The 20473-nt window shown below is 39.9% G+C and overlaps 1 protein-coding gene and 1 long non-coding RNA gene across 2 annotated transcripts; one reads left to right on the top strand and one right to left on the bottom strand.

Moving 5' to 3' along the window:
• Window positions 1-1187: 1187 nt before the first annotated feature.
• phex (phosphate regulating endopeptidase homolog, X-linked) lies at window positions 1188-20208 on the bottom strand. Its single transcript, XM_037079367.1, has 22 exons — window positions 19882-20208; window positions 17050-17106; window positions 16798-16959; window positions 16090-16173; window positions 15366-15592; window positions 14225-14293; window positions 12425-12541; window positions 12156-12239; window positions 11293-11435; window positions 10968-11061; window positions 8767-8895; window positions 8412-8513; window positions 7114-7191; window positions 5317-5420; window positions 5168-5226; window positions 4769-4823; window positions 4199-4266; window positions 3975-4105; window positions 3767-3832; window positions 3438-3542; window positions 2568-2644; window positions 1188-2446 (listed from the first exon to the last, which is right to left on the bottom strand). The coding sequence occupies exons 1-22, from the start codon at window positions 20003-20005 to the stop codon at window positions 2344-2346; spliced, it is 2238 nt and encodes a 745-aa protein (XP_036935262.1). The 5' UTR covers window positions 20006-20208; the 3' UTR covers window positions 1188-2343.
• On the top strand, window positions 11337-15454 carry LOC119008736. The gene is made up of 3 exons (XR_005071511.1): window positions 11337-11466; window positions 14149-14316; window positions 15338-15454. It is a non-coding gene; the product is annotated as an uncharacterized LOC119008736 (long non-coding RNA).
• Window positions 20209-20473: the final 265 nt, after the last annotated feature.

The following is a 20473-nucleotide window of genomic DNA, read 5'->3' as shown; positions in this document are numbered from 1 at the left end:
CTGAAACAAAAACTGTCAATTATCAATTTTCAGCTTCTCAAAATGCAAGAATGTGATGTGTTTTCTTATTTCATATCATTGTAAACTGAATGTCTTTAGGTAACCAGACTTTAGTGTCAATAACACATGAAACATATCAAGGAACTTCAAAAATTATCAATAGAGAACGGATTTTTTTTTTTTCTAGATTTGATATTTATTTAATATCATTTCAGAACTTAACTCTTAATATTAGTGAAAATAGATTAATTATTCAAAAGAAAATCTGACAGGTTTGGTATACAATCTATTTTCCCCGTAAATCCTCTTGTTAATGGAAGCAAATCCAATACAAAGTGTGTGTACGAATTCTCTGTAACAACCAGCTAGTTTCAAAATGCTACAAATACAATGCTATGAAATACATCAACATGTGAGACTGTCATGCAGAAAACGGCAATAAAAGCATCACGTTAGCTAGCTAGCTAGTTAGCCACCAAGACATCAGGATACCAGTTGTGATTGTTTATGCGTGTTATAAAGAAAATAAGACCATAATATATTGGAACAGCAATGAGTCCTCATAACTCCTGGTTTCAGAAACATTTTGTTCACCTCTCTACCCCTGCGGGTATCGGGACACCCTCACACTAGATGTGAATATGCAGAGCGGTAAGACAAGTATTAATTGGGACTGAGCCTGAAGCTAGCTGCTAATTCTTTGTAGATGTACGCCTCCATAAAATTTGCTTTTTATTGATACTGAATTTCCCAACTGACAGACACTACTACTAATTTCGTCTTACGTTAATTGTGTAATATTTCATAATTTTAGGAATATAGTTATATATGTGAAATGTGATTTAAAATCTTCCCAGTTTAACATCATTATTAGACTGCATTTAAGTATCAGTATGGTAATACAATACCTGTACCCCACCTTGCTTTTGTCGGTTAATCTAGCCAGTTCAATTAGCTACGTATGTCAGTAGTATCCAACAGCTGGTTTGTATAGTGGGACTCATTTTAATTTAACACTCACTTGGTAACTAATGTTATAACTCTGCTAAGTTCCAACCTACGATGAGCTGGCAACCGTTCGGTAGTGCCAAAGATCATTTTAGGCACAAGAGGAATCAGTTTGTGTCAAAAGTGAGAGTGCTTTGAAAAGCAAATTAAAGTTGAAAAAAGAAACACAGATGACGATAAATGTGTTGTCAGTCGTTTTAATCTACAAAGCATCACCTGAACACTGGCTTCAGGAGTAACAGTTGTGTTTTCACGATGATTCCTGATAGAACAACACCTCAGAAGACGTGACCTTCACATCGTCCGACCGTAAATTCTGAAATCTTGTCATGTAAAACACGATCCTTTATTTCAGAGCAACGTTACGTATTTCAAACAAAGCTGACGCGTGAGTGCACTCTCGGCAGAGCGCTTCGGCGAAGGAGACAGAAAGACAAATGGAGCGGAGTGCATGTTGTAGTTTGAGTGCTTGTAATTCCGCAAGTTCCATTTGCCTCGAGGCAGAACTGCAGGAGAAATGAATATAAATGTCTGACACGAAACAGAAAGACGTAAAACAAAGTGAGAATATCAAAGCAAACCCCCCCCCCCACATACACACACGCGCGAACACACACAAACACAACACAAAAAAATACACATTATGTCTTAAAAATAAACCAGCAGGTTGATATAAGTTTTCTTGCACGATACAAGTGTTCACAATTATTTTCCCCTCAAAAAAGGAAAAAGATAAATGAGGTTTTAAGACTTAACATGAGATATAATCAGACTGTAAAATATCAAACGTTGTATTCTAGTTTTGCATTTTTCACTCTGCTTCTTCTTATGCTTGAACATTAATACATCTTCATCAAAACTGCTAATTAAAATACACAGATATTGACCTGACAGTTACCGTAACATCTGAAATATCTGTTTCCTGTAAAAATACTCTACTTTTACATTAATATAGAAACGTTTTGCTCCCATACGAATGGTTCTAGCTTAATAAAGTCACACTTAAAGCACATGTAGGGCTGGTGGAAAATGTCCCCCAACAATATCTATAATCCATAAATTATGGTCCGTAAGAAAACGTCTTCAGTCCTAACTGAATGCATCTTTGTTGCAGTAACACTATACAAAAGCCCGCTGATAGAGGCTTTTACAGCTGACATGCTTATATGTCAGGTTGCATCTTTTTCTGTGAGAACAACTGAAGCTTCATTGTGCTTTGTTATTCCCACAACATGTTAATACGCTGGCGAAGTCCAGGAATATCAGCCTTTGTTGAACAGATGTCCTGCTGGCAGCTCTGGACTGGTTTCGAGGGGGTCAAGCTGACGTCAGGGGTCACCACACCCGGCAGGACTGTTCACCTCGGTTCATGACCGACGACTCGGGACAGCTGAACACTTTCCGAAACTCCTCATAGTTGCTCATCGCTCCGATAACTCTGCAGGGCAGCGGCGAGGAAAAAAGGTCAGGTTGACAAGATTGTGGGCAATAATCAGTGTGTGTGTGTGTGTGTGTGTGTGTGTGTGTGTGTGTGTGTGTTTTCAAGTGTGTCTGCTCACCTGTATTTCGGTGGACTGTGAGCTCCACTCTGGATCTGGTCCCTGGCTGCTTCTGGTCTGTATGAGTTACATCTCACCTACAGAGTATAAGCAGATTGATTATTTGTGTGCATTAAACATGTATATCAGCTTTTAATTAAAGGTCCCATATGGTAGTCAGTGAGTTTCCCAAACGGTGGTTTTAGACGAGCCACGCCCCCAATAGGGCAGTGGTGGGCGATGACTGCTCAGGCTTGTCAGAGCTGACCAATCAGAGAAGACTGGGCTTTTTTTGGGGGGGGGGTTCTTAAAGAGGCAGGCACTAAAATCAGAGTGTTCAGAGAGTGAATAGAGATGCTGCAATGACGGACAAAATTAGGAAAAATAATGTGGTTTTTGGACGCTGAAGCATGTTAACATTTTCTCATAGGTACCTGAGAATGAGCATAAGGAACCATTAAGTAAATGTAGCAACACAAGAGTATATAAATACTTTGTAAAAAATACAATTTAAGCGCCAAAAGTAAAAGCTATCATCATCATCATCAACTCAGTGTTACATTTGGCAAAAGTGCAGCTAATTAAACACAACATATATAACAAATAATAATAATTGTATTTTGTTGTGAAAATCTAAATCTGCAAAGTAGGTATGAACTAAAGCAATCAAATAAATGTTTCCATGTCAGTAAACATTTGCATCGTTTCAACTGTTTAGTCATAAACACAAACAAATTTAAGCAGTTCAGACAGGAACTTGACCAAAACTGATCAAGACTAACACGGCGCACCTCGACATTACCCTCGCTTGACAACAGAAGTGCTGTTCCTGGTTGAAACACTGGCAGAGTGACAAAAATAGTTTGCATCTGTGTATTTGTGTGTCCTCACATGTGCATAGCTCAGGAAGAAGAGCTGGTTGTTGTTCAGTCCGACTCCAGGCAGCCGAGGCTCCTCCACACCACCTCTGCTCTCATCTACCCACCGCCTGTACGCCTGCACACAAACAAAAAGAGATTGTTTCCTCTGCTGGAATTCTTAACATGACAGCTAGAAGGTCTTATAAATAGACTTTTCTCAAAAAGAATTGAGTTGTGAGATCCAGGTGACTTATAAAAACAGTAAAATCATAATTAACATTTTTATATGTGCCTGTTTTTGCACAAAGATGCAGGGAGATAATTCCAGATTTGAGTCTCTTTGAAGAAAACAGATCATACCCTGAAAGCCTCTCTTATTCCTCCATTGTCTGCTATGTTTTCTGCCAGGGTCCTCTTCCCACGTACCTACGGAACAAACATCCACAAAGCGAATACATTAATTAACAAACGGTTAATTCTGGAAACTATCCAAAAGCATTCATGACTGGATTTTTCTTTAAAAATGCATATCTGTGCTGGGATTATTTTAAGATCATTATATTCTTACATTGAGGCCTGCCTCCTCCCAGTGGTAATCGTTATACTGGTCAATCATACACTGGGTCTTCTCATTGAAGGCCGTTACGGATGAGTTGCTCCACCACTGGTCGAGGTTGCCGTTGCTGTCGTATTTGCGACCTGCTCATGAGAAGAATCACAAACCACAAAAAAAAGTTTAGAAATTGCTGTGTTATTGTGGATGTATTACCTGAGGTTGTTATCAGTATTTACCGTTATTGTCAAAGCCGTGCGTTAACTCGTGTCCTACTATCACCCCGATGGCACCGTAACTTAAAGATCTGGAAACAGACGAGAGGATGAAGTGAACTCAAGCAGCTCCGTTAATTTGTCGCTGCACGAAAGGGTGGTCCGTGTTCGAACAAATACATATCAGAATAAGTATGAAGTATGAACACCCTGTCATTCCCCTCCAGATAGTTAGAACTGAACTCCAGTCCAGCCTACAATACAGCACTCAGAAATGACCATGACCTGGATGACCGAGAACCTTCATCAACATCTTTTGTAGCCTAATGTATGACAGTATTGAGGATTAAATTATGTATTGTTGTGAAATATTTAGAGTACATTTTGCAGACGCTGTAATTGTCATGATTAGTAGAGCATGAGGTATAAACCTGTGCTGTTTATCCCCAGGCCTTAGCACAACAGATCCCCTCTGTGGTTGTCTGGGGTTCATGTCAGGATAGTTATTCAGAGCTCCACATTGCTCCTGAGTAAAGCATGAGGTAGCATTTCTTTGGTCTGTTAGTCGAGCGTGTCACAGTGCTTTAATCTCACCTTGGATACTCTTTTCCCCAAAAGAAAGGCTTTTGAAGCTCCCCGGCAGGGAATCCTAAACGGGAAGATCAAAAATATTAATTATTTTCAAAGGCTGATTTTTTTCTACCTCACCCCGTGTGAGGCCCAGTTATTTGTGATTAAAAAGTATCATTACTTACAGGAGAAACTCTTATAAAACAGATCACATTTCACCTTTTTTTTTTAAAAAGCAATCCTGTCGTATCTGTCAGATTTGGTTTATTCTAATTATATTCTAATCACTTCTGACACTGAAATGCCCACTCAGCCATTTTACTTAATTGAAATCACTGAGGTGCAGTGTAGCGTCGTCTGGAATTTCAGAATAATTAAATAAAAAATTAGCATCTCAGTAATCAATCACATATTGTAGCTTACTGATTTGATTCGTGGACGAGCTGTAGAAGGCGTTCACTGTTGTTGGGTTAGTAAACCACCTGCAACACAAGGACACATAATGAAAGGCAGGTTCATGACGTAAGTAAAACACCAGATATCACACAGCAGGTTGATATCTTAGTCCTCACTCTGTACGCGGGACGCTCTTTCGGAGCCAGCTGATATCAGACTGGGCGATGAACTTCAACGTCTGCATCACGTTCCCGTAGTAGTCCTTCTCGTTGAACGCTAGCTAAAAACATACACAAAGGCAAATACCCACTGTTAGTACGTATATCAAAAAATGATGTCTCCAGTGTTGAGGGCAGCATAACCACTGTAGGTGCTGCTCACAATACTGTTTGCTGTGGCGACTAGCTACCATTAGAAAGTAGCTCAGTCAGCTTTGGAGCTAAGTGGCCTTATTACCTGTGTTGAGTCAGCTTTGATCGCTGCCTCGAATCACAGGGAGAGTCACCGTTAGTAACACGGCTCAGATGCTTCCCAGTGAACATGGACAGCAGACTGGGTCTGTTCACGGTCGGAGGTGGTAAGGAGGCGATTTACAGCAGCGTCAATTAGCCAAGGAAGAGAATATGCGTTAAATAAAAAGGACCAAAAGAGTTGGATATCAGCAGTGGGCAAAAAGTGTTTTGGTGAGTTTTATTTCATGTATGTCAAGGTCGAAGGAGTGTTTTGCATTTTAAGTTAACATGGCAATTAATCTCTTTTTCCAGTGAGGACAGTAGGCTAGTTTATCCTTTCTTGACATTTTGTGAGTTCACTTTGTTTAGCAGCTTGCATACATATCCTTGTTTAAACTATCTATAAGAACTATCATTAGTAGACATCTTTGCAACATAAAACACGTGTCTTTGACAAAAACTCAACACACTTGTTTCTTCACATTCTGATAATAATGTTAGCTCATGTTTTGAGTGTTTTACCTGGAGACCTCAAAGAATGTGTAATAATTGTAGGAATCCTAACTTGAACCTGTGCAAATATATCATGTTCATAAAAATGAGTAAAAATCAGCTGCCATATTTCATCACACACATAGGTCATGTATTTGTCCTGTGTGAATTGGCATCATATATGTGTTTGTGTTGTTTGTTTGTGGTGATACTGGCAGCAAAATGGCTAAAAAAAAGGCCCCCAGGCCTTGCAACACACTTGCACAAAGAAGATTAAGGTGGCCTCACAGTCACTCAACTACTAAGAATGAAAATCTATAAGTCTTCACGGCAGGGCGTCGTCACACCCTGATTGGCTAGGAGGAGAATACCTCAAGCTGCTTCCACTCATTAATTATGAGCCAGTCTCCACACTCTGCACACAGGTGATCTGAATCCACTGCAATCAATCCAGAGGGACCTTGAAACTCGTAATAAAACAAAAAAAAGATAGCAGGTACTACATAATGGGAGTGCTACAATCCGTTTTCTGTCAGAACTCATATGAAATTGCAGTGAGCATATGTTGTGAGATGGGCCATACTGACAATAAAATTTGTGGTGAAAGAGAAGATTTGGAGTAACAAAAGGATCTCATATTCAAGTCGAGCCACAAAGCATCTGCTACTTGATCTAAATGTGTATTTATGCCTGTTACACATCCAGAAAGTGGGCAAAACGGCTCTAAACTGTATCATTAATGTGGCTGCCAACGCTTCTGAAACGTTGATATTACGCAGAACCTTAACAACCAACCATTTAATAAAGAGTTAGAGAAAAACACAGACTTCTCTTGACCCTTGTGAATGTGGTCTAGTGGTAATGCTAGTCCTGTGTGAATACAGCTTTAGACAAAGTGGTTGGCGCTCGTTTAGCCCATGAATTACTTGAAGGGTTATTTCACCCAAGTCATCATTCCTTTCTACTCCCATTTTGTACCCCATGCTTTGCTTACTGAACTATCTCACAGCAGTGCCACAGTATACAAACCTGCTTTAAATCTTCATTGAGGTAGGTGTCGTTCAGAATAAACTCGGGGTAGCCAACCTTTGCCAAGACTGCATGAGCCTTGAGAGAGACAACAAAGGAAAAACAGCTTTTTAAATTATACATTGACTTGTTAGTAACTTATTCAATATGTGCAAACATAGACAGAGTTTAAGCAGCGTAACAAACAAGAGAGAGTCGTGGTGTCCCGACAACAGATATCCCCGAATCCCTGAAATGGTTTTGTTACAAGAGGAGCCAGTGGGAACAATAAAGAGGTCAGTTTAAATGGAATAATGTGGATTTTTATTTTCCTTTTTGACACACTGAAAGTCTGACATTACTTGTGGTGGTAATAAAAGCTAGAGGTGGTTTGCTTAAATGTTTTCAATATGTGTGTTTGGCATGAAAACATTTTGAAAGTTCCCAATTTTCTCTCATTAAGTTAGTAAAAGAAAGGACAGAATGGCGGCGCAGCACCAAACGTCTTCTTCAAATGTCTTTTTATCGAAACCCACTGAGAATTACAAGACATCCTCATACCTAAACAACTGAATAGATCTGAAAATAACTCACTTTTGGTTTCACACTGGACATGAACAGGGACTTGTTGGTAAAAGTCCTGTGCTTGTTTAACCTGACGACTCTTTATCTTACTACTCCCGACTTCCTCCCTTGCTGCCGTAACAGTTACGGCCACTAGAGGTCGCCACTGATAAGAAACATAAAAACCTGATTTCCCGGTGAAACAAATAGTTGTTTTCCTGTTGAGGAGAGCGATCTGCAGCTCTACGACACTTTTTAGCCTCTTTGATTTCATTGTTTTGGTTTGACGTCACATTTAGCAGCTAATGTGACTGACAATTTTCTTCAAGTAGTCAAAAAAAGTTATCTTTAGGTCAAGAGAAAACTGTTTGGATGAGATTCACTGGATCATGACCATGACTATTTGTTGTGCCACCTGCTACTGTTTGAGTGCAACTAGTTAGAGAAAAATCAAGTATTTAGCAGCTAAAGAGACAGATTTTGTGCATACACTGCCTCCAAGTGGTCTTTAAATATTAATGCAGCTTTGAGTTTTGTTGTGATTGATTTTTTGATGTATTTTCTACATGATTTTGCAACTTCTGTCGATATCAGATAACATAAAGGCAAATCAGGACATTTATAGACATCTAAATAAAAAGAAAATAATAGATGATATACATATTTTTACCCTCTCATAACTTTATATTTCGATCGCAACAAAACAGTGATGGAGTTTGGAGAAACATGATGATGAAGCTAACAGCTGTACTTACCTTCTCAACTGCTCTCTTCTTCGTTGGTTCATCCATCCAGTCGTTCTCCTTCTCCAGCATGTCGATGAACGCCCAGCGAATGCCTGTGATCAGCTCCTCCATCTGACCAACACACACGATACAATGTGTGACGTGACTTCCATATGAAAACAACAAGAGCGTTTACAAAAAAATTAAAACACTCAATGTCACTGCCTCGTAAACAAACACACCCACACTGATGCACAGCATTAAACGTCTGACATCATCTCCAGTCAACCGCGCAGACAAAATACAACTCAGCACGCAACTAAACATGTCTGAAAATTGGACCCGGTTTTTGGGGATGATGTCATGATGTGTAAGACGCACGCACCATGTGTTTCTTGTCTTCCTGGAAGTGTGTGTTGACAAAGAGGCGCCCGGTGGCATAAACAAGCGAGTTCTCCACGTAGTTGACACACTTGTCCCAGCGCGGGGTCAGAGAGGTGGTTCCTGTGGTCACCTGGTGGAGGCGAGAGAGACGCAGATACAAGGTGACTTTTTGTCTCTTCAGCTAAAATTACACTGTTTTACAACCCCGGAATCAAGGCTGATACATGGATATTTATTTTAAGTATAACATTCTTTTACATATGACATAATCTGTGTTTACTTCGTGCTATAAAGTTAATTTGGAGTTCTGTCTGAGATCCTAAAAAAAGGAGACTGTACTACTCAAATCACATATCTTTCCCGGCTCTCTAATTACTGTCATGAACATTTAAGGACATAAAAACAGAGATTAAGTGAAGTTAAGAAACCCTGAAAGAAGGAGTACAGGATATGAGACAAGATTCAAAGCAGCTTTTATGTAAGCAGTTAATTTCAGATGGAAAAGTGACATAATATGTAAACTAACTACATACTAAATGCCCAAACTAGCACAGTTTGCACTTTAAAATCTCCTCTAAAGGCACTTTTTTGTATTACTTGCATGTCCTGATTTGTATTCTTTCCTCAGTTTCACTTTCTTTTATTTGTAATTGTTCAAACATTCTTTACTGTGTTTTTTTTGGAGCGGTGCTACAACTTTGACTGACTCTCCCAGCTCTGTAATTGCTGTTGTGAAGGTTTAAGGACATAAAAACAGATGCTGAGAAAAGTTAAGCAACCTCAGAGTGTGGGTTTGCTGCTCACATGCACACATTTTTTTAATTTCAGGCTTTTCATGCTAAAAGAAGGGAGTTTAGGAGGGAAAAAAATGTATGTTCAGTCATTCAAAATTCACAAGTTTGATTTATATCCCGTGGAAATATCTTGTTCTTTTACATGCATGTACAGAAATCCCTACTTTGACTTGGAAACTTGACTTTAGGGATTTTCCTGCTGGTTATGTCGAGGTATTGCACAAATGGACTCATTTAAGCTTTTACAAGAAAATATGCAACAGTGACACTCTCCCAAGGAGCTTGTGTGACCGAATATAACAGCTTCAGTCTCCTCTAACATCACGGTGGACTCATCTTCCAGAAAGTTAGATTTTCTCTCATTTTCTCCTTGGCTATTTCTGACAAAACCTTGATTTGCTCTGGCATTACATAAGGGGAAAACACCAAGCAGGCGCTGTCAATTTAAGTTGATTAAGTTGAGGTTTGATGTTTGTCACAAGTGCTTACGATAGAAATGTGATTTGGATTTGCTTGGTGTCTTTTGATGAATTGAACTTAAGCACACTCTCGAAATGATCTGAAACAGACTCTCAGTCTATAAATGAGGCCTCAGGACAGTAAGACGTAAAAAATATCTTGATGGTTGTTTCTTATTATTTGGATTTTTATAATTGAATTATTCAGTTATTTGTACATTTTATTACCCAAGGTGAAGGCCCACATGTTGTTTCAAAGCCTTGCTCACACTGACAACAATCAGAAAATAGTGAATACTTTGTTGATTTAGGACCTGAGATGAAATTATCAGCTTATAAAATATTAGTCGGTTGTTGAACCACTAGTCAATTAATTATTAATTGAAAAGAAACTGTGTAAAATGAGCACAAAGCACAAACTATTTACTGTTCAGAGCTTGAGTCGTACATACATACAAAGGCTCGGGTCAAGGGAGTCACCTTGGTTTTTAAACTTTCAAAATGTTTTTAAAAATAGCCCTGAATAATTTGAGTTCATGTCAGATTTATGGTTTGTTAAGTAAAGCAGTAATTCAGGATTAATTAAAGGAAAATCTTGTGTTGTCAGAGTTGATATTCAAGTTAAAGTAAGCAACAAATGTCAGCAGCTGAATTCCTGAGGACTTATTTTTCCTGTTTACACTCGAGCCACATTGTGTGATTTAAACCAAATTCCACAGCTTCACAGCCAAATACTTTCCGTATGTATACAAACCATCCGTCTGCAAAATGTCAACAAGACAAAAGGCCATGTTTAAAGCATTCTTACAGGGCACTTCTTACCAAATTAAACGGTTTGGTTTTTTTTTTGCCTCTGAACCCATAAAGGATGATTTAATTCTTCAGCTAATCTAAAAACTAAAATACAACCCAACACGGACACAGATTTTAAAGATTCCCTCTGTACCAACCCGAGCATAGTCCAGGTATCTGTACAGGAAACGACGGCTCAGAGTGGTGATCCTGGAAAAAACTGCCCTCCACTGAACGTAGTTAGCAACAGTCCTGGAGAGAGAAGAGAGAGAGAGAGAGAGAGAGAGAGGAGGGAAATTAATTAAAAGCCTACACGTAATCTCATTCTACACTATAATGTACTTATAATGAGAGGCAGGAGCCCTCCAGCCCCAGTGTGTGCTCATCAGTCTGTGTGTGTTCTCTGTCTAGCTGTTCGTGTGTGTGTGTGTGTGTGTGTGTGTGTGTGTGTGTGTGTGTGTGTGTGTGTGTGTGTGTGTGTACCTGGGATCTGTGTTTTGAATGAGTTTTACAAGTTCCTTGAAGTAGTGCGGAGCTCTGACGATGACGGGCTCAGAGGAGTGGATGGATCGAACCGGCTCGACTTTGGACTCCACCACAGTTTTTACAAAACTGGTCCAATCAAACTGCAGACAGTCAGACGAGGAAACACATACAGTAAGGATTACTTTTATAGTATATTAGAAAAATAAAGTATAAGAAGAAGAATAAATATGTTGTTAAACTACTAGAGTTACTAAAGTACAATGTGTTTTATGCATTTTAAGCAAGTGTTGGCTTTTAGTGTGATCATCTTCACATGAAACATTTTCTCTACCAATGTTTCATTCCTACTATCAAAGAGCTTCAGAATAAGGAAATCAAATGGAGGTGGTAAGGAGGCGATTTACAGCAGCTTCGATCAAGACAAAGAGTCTGACATCAGCGGTGGGTGAAATGGGCGTCACATTTCTTGCGACCAAACCCAAAGGTGACTGTGGAAAGACAAACCAAACCTACGCCCCTTCTGGTTTCCCTCATGGGACCTTATATCTCTTAGCTGTGTGTTCATCCAGATGTATCTCACGTTATGTATGAATGCTTGTTTCCATCATCAAGGTGGTTCACCGGTCAATAGTCAGTGGGCGGGACAGAATAATATAATTAAAGAGTGGCAGTCTAAACAATGTATACAAATGGAGAAGGTGTTTCTAAATGTGCATTAGCTATTACAAAAAATGAAAATGCACATTCTGTGAGCGTGATAAAAATGTGTGTGAAATTGAGGAAGTTCTGCTTTTTCAGTCAATATGGTTCTGATGAATATATTTTCCAGTTGTTTATGCGTCTGTTTGTATTTGACGTACCCCTGGTATGGAGCGCTGCAGCCGAGAGAGTGACATCTTGTTGTACATGTTCTCACTGGTGCGGTTCTCATAGGGAATCAGGATCTGCAGACACAAAGAGAGATGTTACACCGACACACATAAATATAAGGTAATTTACCTTTATACTGCTGGTTAAGTTAATGAATCACTGCTATGTTTTAAAAGTTAACAATGCGAGCCCCAGAGGGCCCATCAGATCTTCTTCATACATTAAGTGGTATTATATTTATCTGACATGACGTCTTTACATGAGCCAGTTTGGTCTCGAAGGCGAGAGCCTGTTCCATCTGGGTCAGCGCTGCTTTCTCTGGAGCGCCCAGCATGACGGCTACATCTACCATCAAACTCAGCAAGGCGGCACGATACTGGAGAGAGAGGGAGGCAGAAAAAAGGGAAAGAAGATGAACATCATGTATTCTTTTACTGCTTTAGGCTACTGTCAGTGCTGCTACCAAACACAGACGCCACCAGACATTAATCAAGACTTACATCCACACTCGGATATGACTGTAATGCCATATCAGCAAGAGGTATTCTGTTATGTTTTTTGTTTTTTTTAAACTGGTTTAAGGGACAGATACAAAGAAGAAGAAAATATCTCAAACACAAAGTGTGTTAGACAATAAACCATCTTATCAACAATATGCAGAAATTCCTGTTAAAGAAAAGAAAGAGTGAACGCTTTCTGTCTGAGTTCTGTAAAATGCTCTGCTGCCTCCCCACAGAAGCCTGGAAGAGACGTCTAGTAATTGATTTGAATGAATGGACTGAATCATTGTCAAGAAAATTCAACTCGCAGGTCTCTCCATTGTGCATAAAACGGTAAAGTTATATACTGCTTCTCATCTACATTGTTTTTGTTCTTGTCCGATAATTAAATCTATTTTTCTGGGACGGTATTTCAGTGGAAACTTAATGTTTCGTCCATCCTTTATTCTTATTAATCTTAATAAGGGCACATTTCAACTAAATATGACTTTTGGGGGAACTTTTGTTACTCGACAGAAAATGTATATTATTTAATTCGATTGAGTCTGAGCTGTAATTTAAAATGTGGTACAATGGAATGATTAGGATTCTTCTCCTTACGAGTGAAAGGAAATTTAATCAAACATGGAGTCCTACCTTAAATCATTTAGAACAGACAATTACTTTGGAAATAACCATGACTGACTGACTAAATCCCACATCTACTTTTACATGTACGAAGGTTGTTGACTATGAAAGGTAGCAGCTCTATTTTTTATGCTTTTCAGCTTGATTTTTTACATACGACTTGGTTTTGTTTTTATCATAGAACAGTGGACAGAGGACATTTACAATAGCTACATAAACATTTCTAATGTTGTAATTAAGTCCAAAATTGCAGTAAGTCATTTATGATTTAATATATCCCTTAAAAAGTAGTCATAACTGATGAAACAATTGAGTTAAACAAGGTGTTATTCTTCATTATTTTTAGGGAAATACATAATCTTTCAAACATGTGCCTGAAATTTTCGGTGAGTCCCAGAAGACTCATTGGTTCAACATGTTATTTGTTTGTATTTATTTGTAGTTTTGTTGTAAAGGTGCGTTCGCTACGAAATAACAACACAACAAATATCATAGTAGAAGTAAACAATTACATATAACAAGTTATGTCTATTTTTTGGCTAATAATTAATAATGTGGAGCCCTTAAAACTGCTTTAGCGCGCCTTTCAACCAACTTGAGCTTTTTCTTTTCTTGTCACTTTTTCATGTAGACTCTTGTATATTTGTGGATACGACAGATTAAAAAATTAGCCGCTGCATACTCGTAGCACTTTGTTATTCTATAACTGTTACAATCTGCATCAACTTGCTCCTCTACAATTAATTTCTCTGGCTGTCTGATACCTGTTTGTTGAGTCTGATACAAAAACACAACATTAGCAGCTGGTATTTCAAGGGCTGAAATTCTCTTCTGCTGCAATTTATCACTCAAACAGGAAGGAAATTGCTGCTGCGGTAAGAGAAGCTTTCAGATGACAAGTATAAGGGCTGAGAGATGAAGCAGAAACTCACCGCCAGGGCAGAGGAAGAGTTGGTGGTGTAGTCTTCCCTCGAGGGCAGAGACAAGGATGCCTGATCGAGCTACATGAGGACAGAGAGCACAGGTTAGCCTCTGATGCTGGTTTTTTTTATATTTTGGGAGTTTATTTGTGTGTAACTTTTTGTTGCACTCAATTCTGTCATACAAAAACGTATGTATTTAATATCTGAAAGTGCTCCATCACTTTATGTTATTCTGTAAGTCCTTGTTAAGATGCTCGCACAGCTCAGCCTTGTTCAGACTGCATGGCCTAATCTGTTGTTTAGAATATCACATCTACAGCATCAGTTTGTCATTACCACCATCTAGTCTGATCACCTACAATCAAAAACAAAAAAGAGCTGGAGGTGTTTGAAATCAAAGAGCAGAAAGAGTTTGCATGTCCAACTCTTTTAGATAGCTCTTGTTTAACACTGGTTCTATACCTTCAACGAGGTGCATGAAATTGCAAATCAAGACTTTTGGTCAAAGAGACACGATTGTTTCAGGCACCATTGTAAGGCAGGAAACACTATACACTATCACACTGCCTCTCAAATTGATTATCATGATTCCATTAACGCTGTCTTGAAAGCAGAGGCAGGGAACATTTTCAATAGAGTTCCTGCGAACAAATGCATTATCACAGAATGTGAAAATAACTGATAAAACCACAGTGGTGGTGGATTACTGTAAGTCTGGTATATTTGTCCATTTCCTAACTGTTCTGGCTTCAAGAGAAACCAACGGCTACCGTAAAAAAGACCGTATGTTTCCGATAATTATCTGCAGCAACATAAAGTATTCACAACATGCACTAAATTGGCTGGAATCTCACAAAAAACTATGTTGCCTAAAGAAAATAATACTTTTACATTAGTGGAAACATAGTAATTCACTTTTTTTGCAGACTTAAACATCACACCACCCTTGTAACGGTCATGAAGCTGGAGCTAGCAGTTGGTTAGCTTAGCATAGGTCATACAATAAAGCCTGGAAACAGAAGGAACAGCTGGCATGGTACAAACCAACAGTAACAAACTGTATAGTTTTTATTCAATCTCAACATCACTCAAAACATCAACTCTAAATATGTGAACAAACAGAAATACCAGTGAACTGCGGATGTCTGACCTTGATGATGTAGTGTGAGGAGTTTTTGTCATCGGGGGACACGTACAGTCGGATCAGGACGCTCTTACTGTGCTGGTTCCTCATCTCGGCCAGAGTCTTCAGGAGGCTCCAGTGCTCCACCGACCACTGATAGTCCCCGCCGAGCCCTTCCCCCACGACGGGCCACCGAAACTCACTCTGTTTGAGTGTTTTCAGCATCGGTTTGGCGTCCACCTGCTCCAGTACAGCTATGTAAACACACAGAGAGAAGAGGAAAGTGAAATCATGTACATCATTTTGTTTATGACCTATATCTACCATAATAATCAGTAAACATATTTTAGACCATCACTGAGACTTTGTGGGCTTTTGACTTGCAGTATCTTTGTATGGACCTGTTTGTATACATGCAAAGTGGGGACATTTTGAATTGTTGAATTTTGGCTTTTTCAGAAAGCTTTAGGTTTCGATTTAAGTCAGGTTGAGTTTTGGGGTCAGGCATGTAGTCAGAAAGATTAAGGATAAGTAAGGAGCTGGGAAAGGTCTTATGTAAATAACGGTCCCCACAAGAAGGTACAGAATCAAGTCGCAAAAACGTCACATTATGGTGACTTGGCGACTAACCTTCCATGATACAATTGGGTTAGAATAATGGTAAGCTAAGTCACCAGGGAATGATGATGTATGTCAATGCCATGGCCACTTAAGCAACAAAAATATGTTAGTATGTGTGTGCTAGACTCACATTCGTTCATGCAGGAGCGGTAGAGAATCTTGGCCTTCGTCACTGCCTCCAGTTCTTTAGGGTCCAGAGGAGCTTCTAATAACTCTGACAGAGAAAAGAAAACAGTGTAAACAAACATCTGAAACACTGTATGGGTGATATTTGTTTTTCACTGTGGAAGAAACATAATGTGTGGTGGGTTTTGTGAAATAACCACCTTGTGAGTAAGTAATAATAATGTCACAATTACAGAGTCCCTTCACTGACTATATACGTTTAAGGTTCAATCTGAAGGATTTAGCAGCAAAAATGTGACATAATATTTATAATTATGTTTCACTGGTGTATAATCACCAAGAATATTTGCGTTCTCGTCGCCTTAGAATGAGTCTTTTATGTCCACAGAGGGAGCAGGTCTTGCTGGACAAATCAAACACCACTGCAGGGCAGGTTAAGACGAGGGGTATTCAGTTGGTTGCAATGTGAAACCTCACCGCTAGATATCACTAATTCCTTCACATTTGACTTTTGTGATGTCACGTAATCAGTGGTGGATGGTCCGAAAGACTACAAGTTTGAACATTTTTTAAAAATCTGACAGTGTGGAAGTGAGCTCACTGGACTTCTGTGGCCTGGTCTTTATCTGTGTTTGACACTAGGCTACATTAGCCTGTTTTCATCAAGGTGGAAGAGCTCAGGCATTGATGGGAAATTCATGTGCCAACACACCTTTGAGTTTGATGTCTACGTGCTGCCGCAGCCAGGGGTAGATGCCATACGAGGAGGAATCTTCAGGGATCGGGTTCTCCTTTAACCAACCGCCACAGGAATAAGTATAGAAGTCGTCGCAAGGGTTAACGGACTGATCAACTTTACTCAGAATGGACCCCGCTGTAAGGTGGAAGAAGACACAAAGTTAAACCCAAAACCCAGTGAGCCGAATAAGAAGCTTTGAACATCAGGTAGAAGAAGACTCCTCACCTGCTTCGATGCATTCTGGGCTCAGACAGAACTCCTCCTGACTGGATTTCTGAGCGACTGAGGGAGGAGAAAAGTTTTTTATTAAGTTGTCGAGCACTTAGGTTGCACGCATCTTCCATTGCACTTCACATTTATACGCAAATAGTCCTCTGCTGCTTGGTGGCTGTCAGGAAGTGTTGGGATATGTATCGCTCCGCTCAGTAAATCATTAAATGTGGATTGTGTGAAAGCATAAACATAATCAATACATTACCAGTGGTATTTGCATTCATAGGTTACTTAATGTATAGATCAACAGGATCTTTCAGGAATCACTTACTTCACCTTTGCATACGGTTGATCAGAACAGTGTTGAAAAACATTTATATACCTGTTACCTGAAGGAAAATAGTATTTTTTCATCGTCCACAAGGCTGCACCTTAACGGTTATTCTCTTCATATTATTACCATAACACGCAATCAGTTAATGAAGAACTGAGAACCGTGTCTGCAAATCATTCTTTCATGTGACCCAAAATGATAGAGCATATCAGAGGAAAGTCTGAGAGGGAGATTCCCACAATCCACTCTTTATCTAATAGGACAAATGCAGACCAAAGTGCAGCTGATACAGCTGGATGAGAACAGAGTAAACAGTTAGCGGATTCAGTTTTTAACCTCATGCCTGCCTGCACAGACGAAAGCCTCCACTCACAATCGCCACGTAACTTTGCATCCGTGTGATATCACTCGATGCACCACATAGTCTTTATTTGTGCCGTCTGTCAAGTCAAAAATTGCTTCATACACTTCTAATCAGAGCGCCTCAGGATGACAGGACAAAGCCTCCCATTGTTTATGCTCCTCGCAGCATGACCACACGTTTACCCGTTCACTTCCCTTTCCTAGAAGGTGAACGAGCTCCTGCTTTTTCTAACCACTGCAGAAACCACTGCTGTGTGATGTGGCTCTGAGGGCGTACCGAGGCACCACGGGGCATATTTAGCAACTGAATCTATTGTGAACGAATGAGTGGAGCGTTACGGAGCTGCGTCGCAATGTCTGACCTCGGAGGTTGACTGGTCTTGTTGTCTAGTTAAAGCTGCTTAATGCGGAGCCCACTTTTGAGTATAAGTGCTCGGAACTTCAGCCCCCTGTACGACCCGCTTGGCCTGGAACGACCTCAGTAACCCCCGACAGCTCCGACCAAAACACACTCGCACAGATGCACAGATGTCTGCGGCTCCAGTGTCACTGCTAACCTCAGGTTCATTACTCGGATACCAAACAGGCCACCAAAACAAACAAGAACAAATGTAAAAGCCACCCTCTCTAAACTCATTAAAAATGAAGAAAGATGGGAAAAAAAAAAACCTCAAACAAACTACTTAAAATTCCTGTGTCTGGTCATTCGCATGGCTGGAGAGCAGAGGAGGGTTGGTGATGCATACATGGGCACATAACATAACGACACTTCAATACCACCACAAGAATTCAGGCTTCTCTCAATAGCAAAAGAAAACAATCAACGCCGACCCCACCCCAGACACCCACACCCCCCTCCCTCCCGACCACAACCATCATCACAACTACTGAAACTACTGAACTGCAGAAACAGTCGACACAAATACTCTTAAACGAGCAGTTCATCTGTTAAGGGGTAACTGCGGTTACTTCTGTATCTTTTGCCAGTCGGAGGCAGAATGAACAGACGAGTTAACGTGGATCCAGCTGTCATTATACATCCACGGTCAACAGCAGGACAATTTATTTATTTCCCCCGGTTCCATTCTTCCTGCTAAGCTAAGCTAACTCCCTGTCTAAGCAAATGGAAGTTGGCTATTACTAGGACTCAGATTTTTTGTAAGTTAATAAAGGACATTATTTCTGTTCAAATTATTCGACAAAATCATACGTGTGCTTCATTTTTCTGTCATTAATATAGCTAGCACTTGACAGTTGGCTTCTTTACATATTTTAGAGATGTATATTTGTTGAATTGCAGATGTGTGAGTATGAATAGAATAAAGGAAGTTGCCAGAAATTACTGCATTTTTCCAGTCTGACTGACAGAAATAAACATCTGGAAACCCCACCTGTGGAAATAAAAAACTGAAAGAGGAACTTAAATCTGGCAGAACTTGAGGTACAGTTTACAAAATATGATTCATTGTATGCTCTCGTCTGTCTTTAAACCCTCTTGTGTCTTGTGTAAAGTAGTAAAAATAAGCTTGCCTTGCCTCATTTTCACTCACACTGTAACATTTTCTCTTATTTTTATGCTCACAGTGTGTAATAACTATCATTTCTGCCTGTTTTTGGCTGCAGTACGGGAGCAAATCACTTGTTTCTGGCACGTCTACTGTATTCTTAAGTCTTTTTTTTTCACATCAGTGTTAATTAATGTGCACTGCCCCCCTGTGAACAAACAAAAAAATAAAACACACCCTTCTCATTACTCCACTCCAACTGTTTCCTGCTAATTAATTTTACATTCAGCCGGAAATAAAAAACCCACAAAGTGTCAACATACACATTCTTTCCTCTTTTTTTTTCCCCCCCAGAGTTCAACTTGACTCCCACAGTGCACACGGAGAGGTTTTTTTTTTTTCTTCATGTGCATGTGGGTGTGTTTGAAACCTTATATGAACCAAAAATAGTTTGACACAAGTTACCCGCCAGCCCTCCACAAAGACCTTTGCTCCCACCAATGTTATTTACAGTCCATGCGTGTACTATAATCCGAGGACCTTACGATACATTCACCACCAGATTCCTTTGCAAATTACAATGCAGGTTGAGGAAAGAGGGAAAAGAAAATATGTGTGTAATGTCATGTGTGTTGGACTTACCCAATATGAGTGCGAGCAGCAGAGCAGCGCAGACACACACACACATGGCCAGCGCGACCTTAAAGAGACGTATGTTGCCGCTCTCGGGTTTAACCCCGCTGCCGCCAAGACACTCCCGCTCCATAGCTACTTACTGCAGTATATCACACACACATGCACACATAAAAAACACACTCACACTCTCCAGAACAGATCTAACTTTGCAGGTAAACTGACCAGAAAGCAACAAAATCTCGTGCCCCCCCTAAAAAAAATCAAATTTACATGCAAAATTAAATCCAAAAAAAATGAAAAGTTAAAGTGACATCCTCCTGACTTCACTCACTTTCCTGCGTCTCTGCTGCTATCAGAATATCTGTAGCTACTCTAACTTCACCCCGGCTCTTCAAACTGTCCCTCCTTCCCTCCCTCCCTCTCATCACTCCTCCTCTCCTCCCTTACCCTCCCCTTTCCCCAGGGCCTCCCAGTGATGTACAGAGATCGTTTAATAAAATCAGCCGAACATTATCTGTGTATTACTGCGGGACCATTAAAGGCTGCAGGGCCCCGTGAGTACCGTACATGTGAAATGAGTGTGTGAGTGTGAGTGTGT

Source organism: Acanthopagrus latus, chromosome 19, assembly GCF_904848185.1.
Source record: "Acanthopagrus latus isolate v.2019 chromosome 19, fAcaLat1.1, whole genome shotgun sequence".
Lineage (NCBI taxonomy): Eukaryota > Metazoa > Chordata > Actinopteri > Spariformes > Sparidae > Acanthopagrus > Acanthopagrus latus.
The sequence above is the reverse complement of the archived record's forward strand: the minus strand, read 5'-3'. Positions and strand labels throughout refer to the sequence as shown.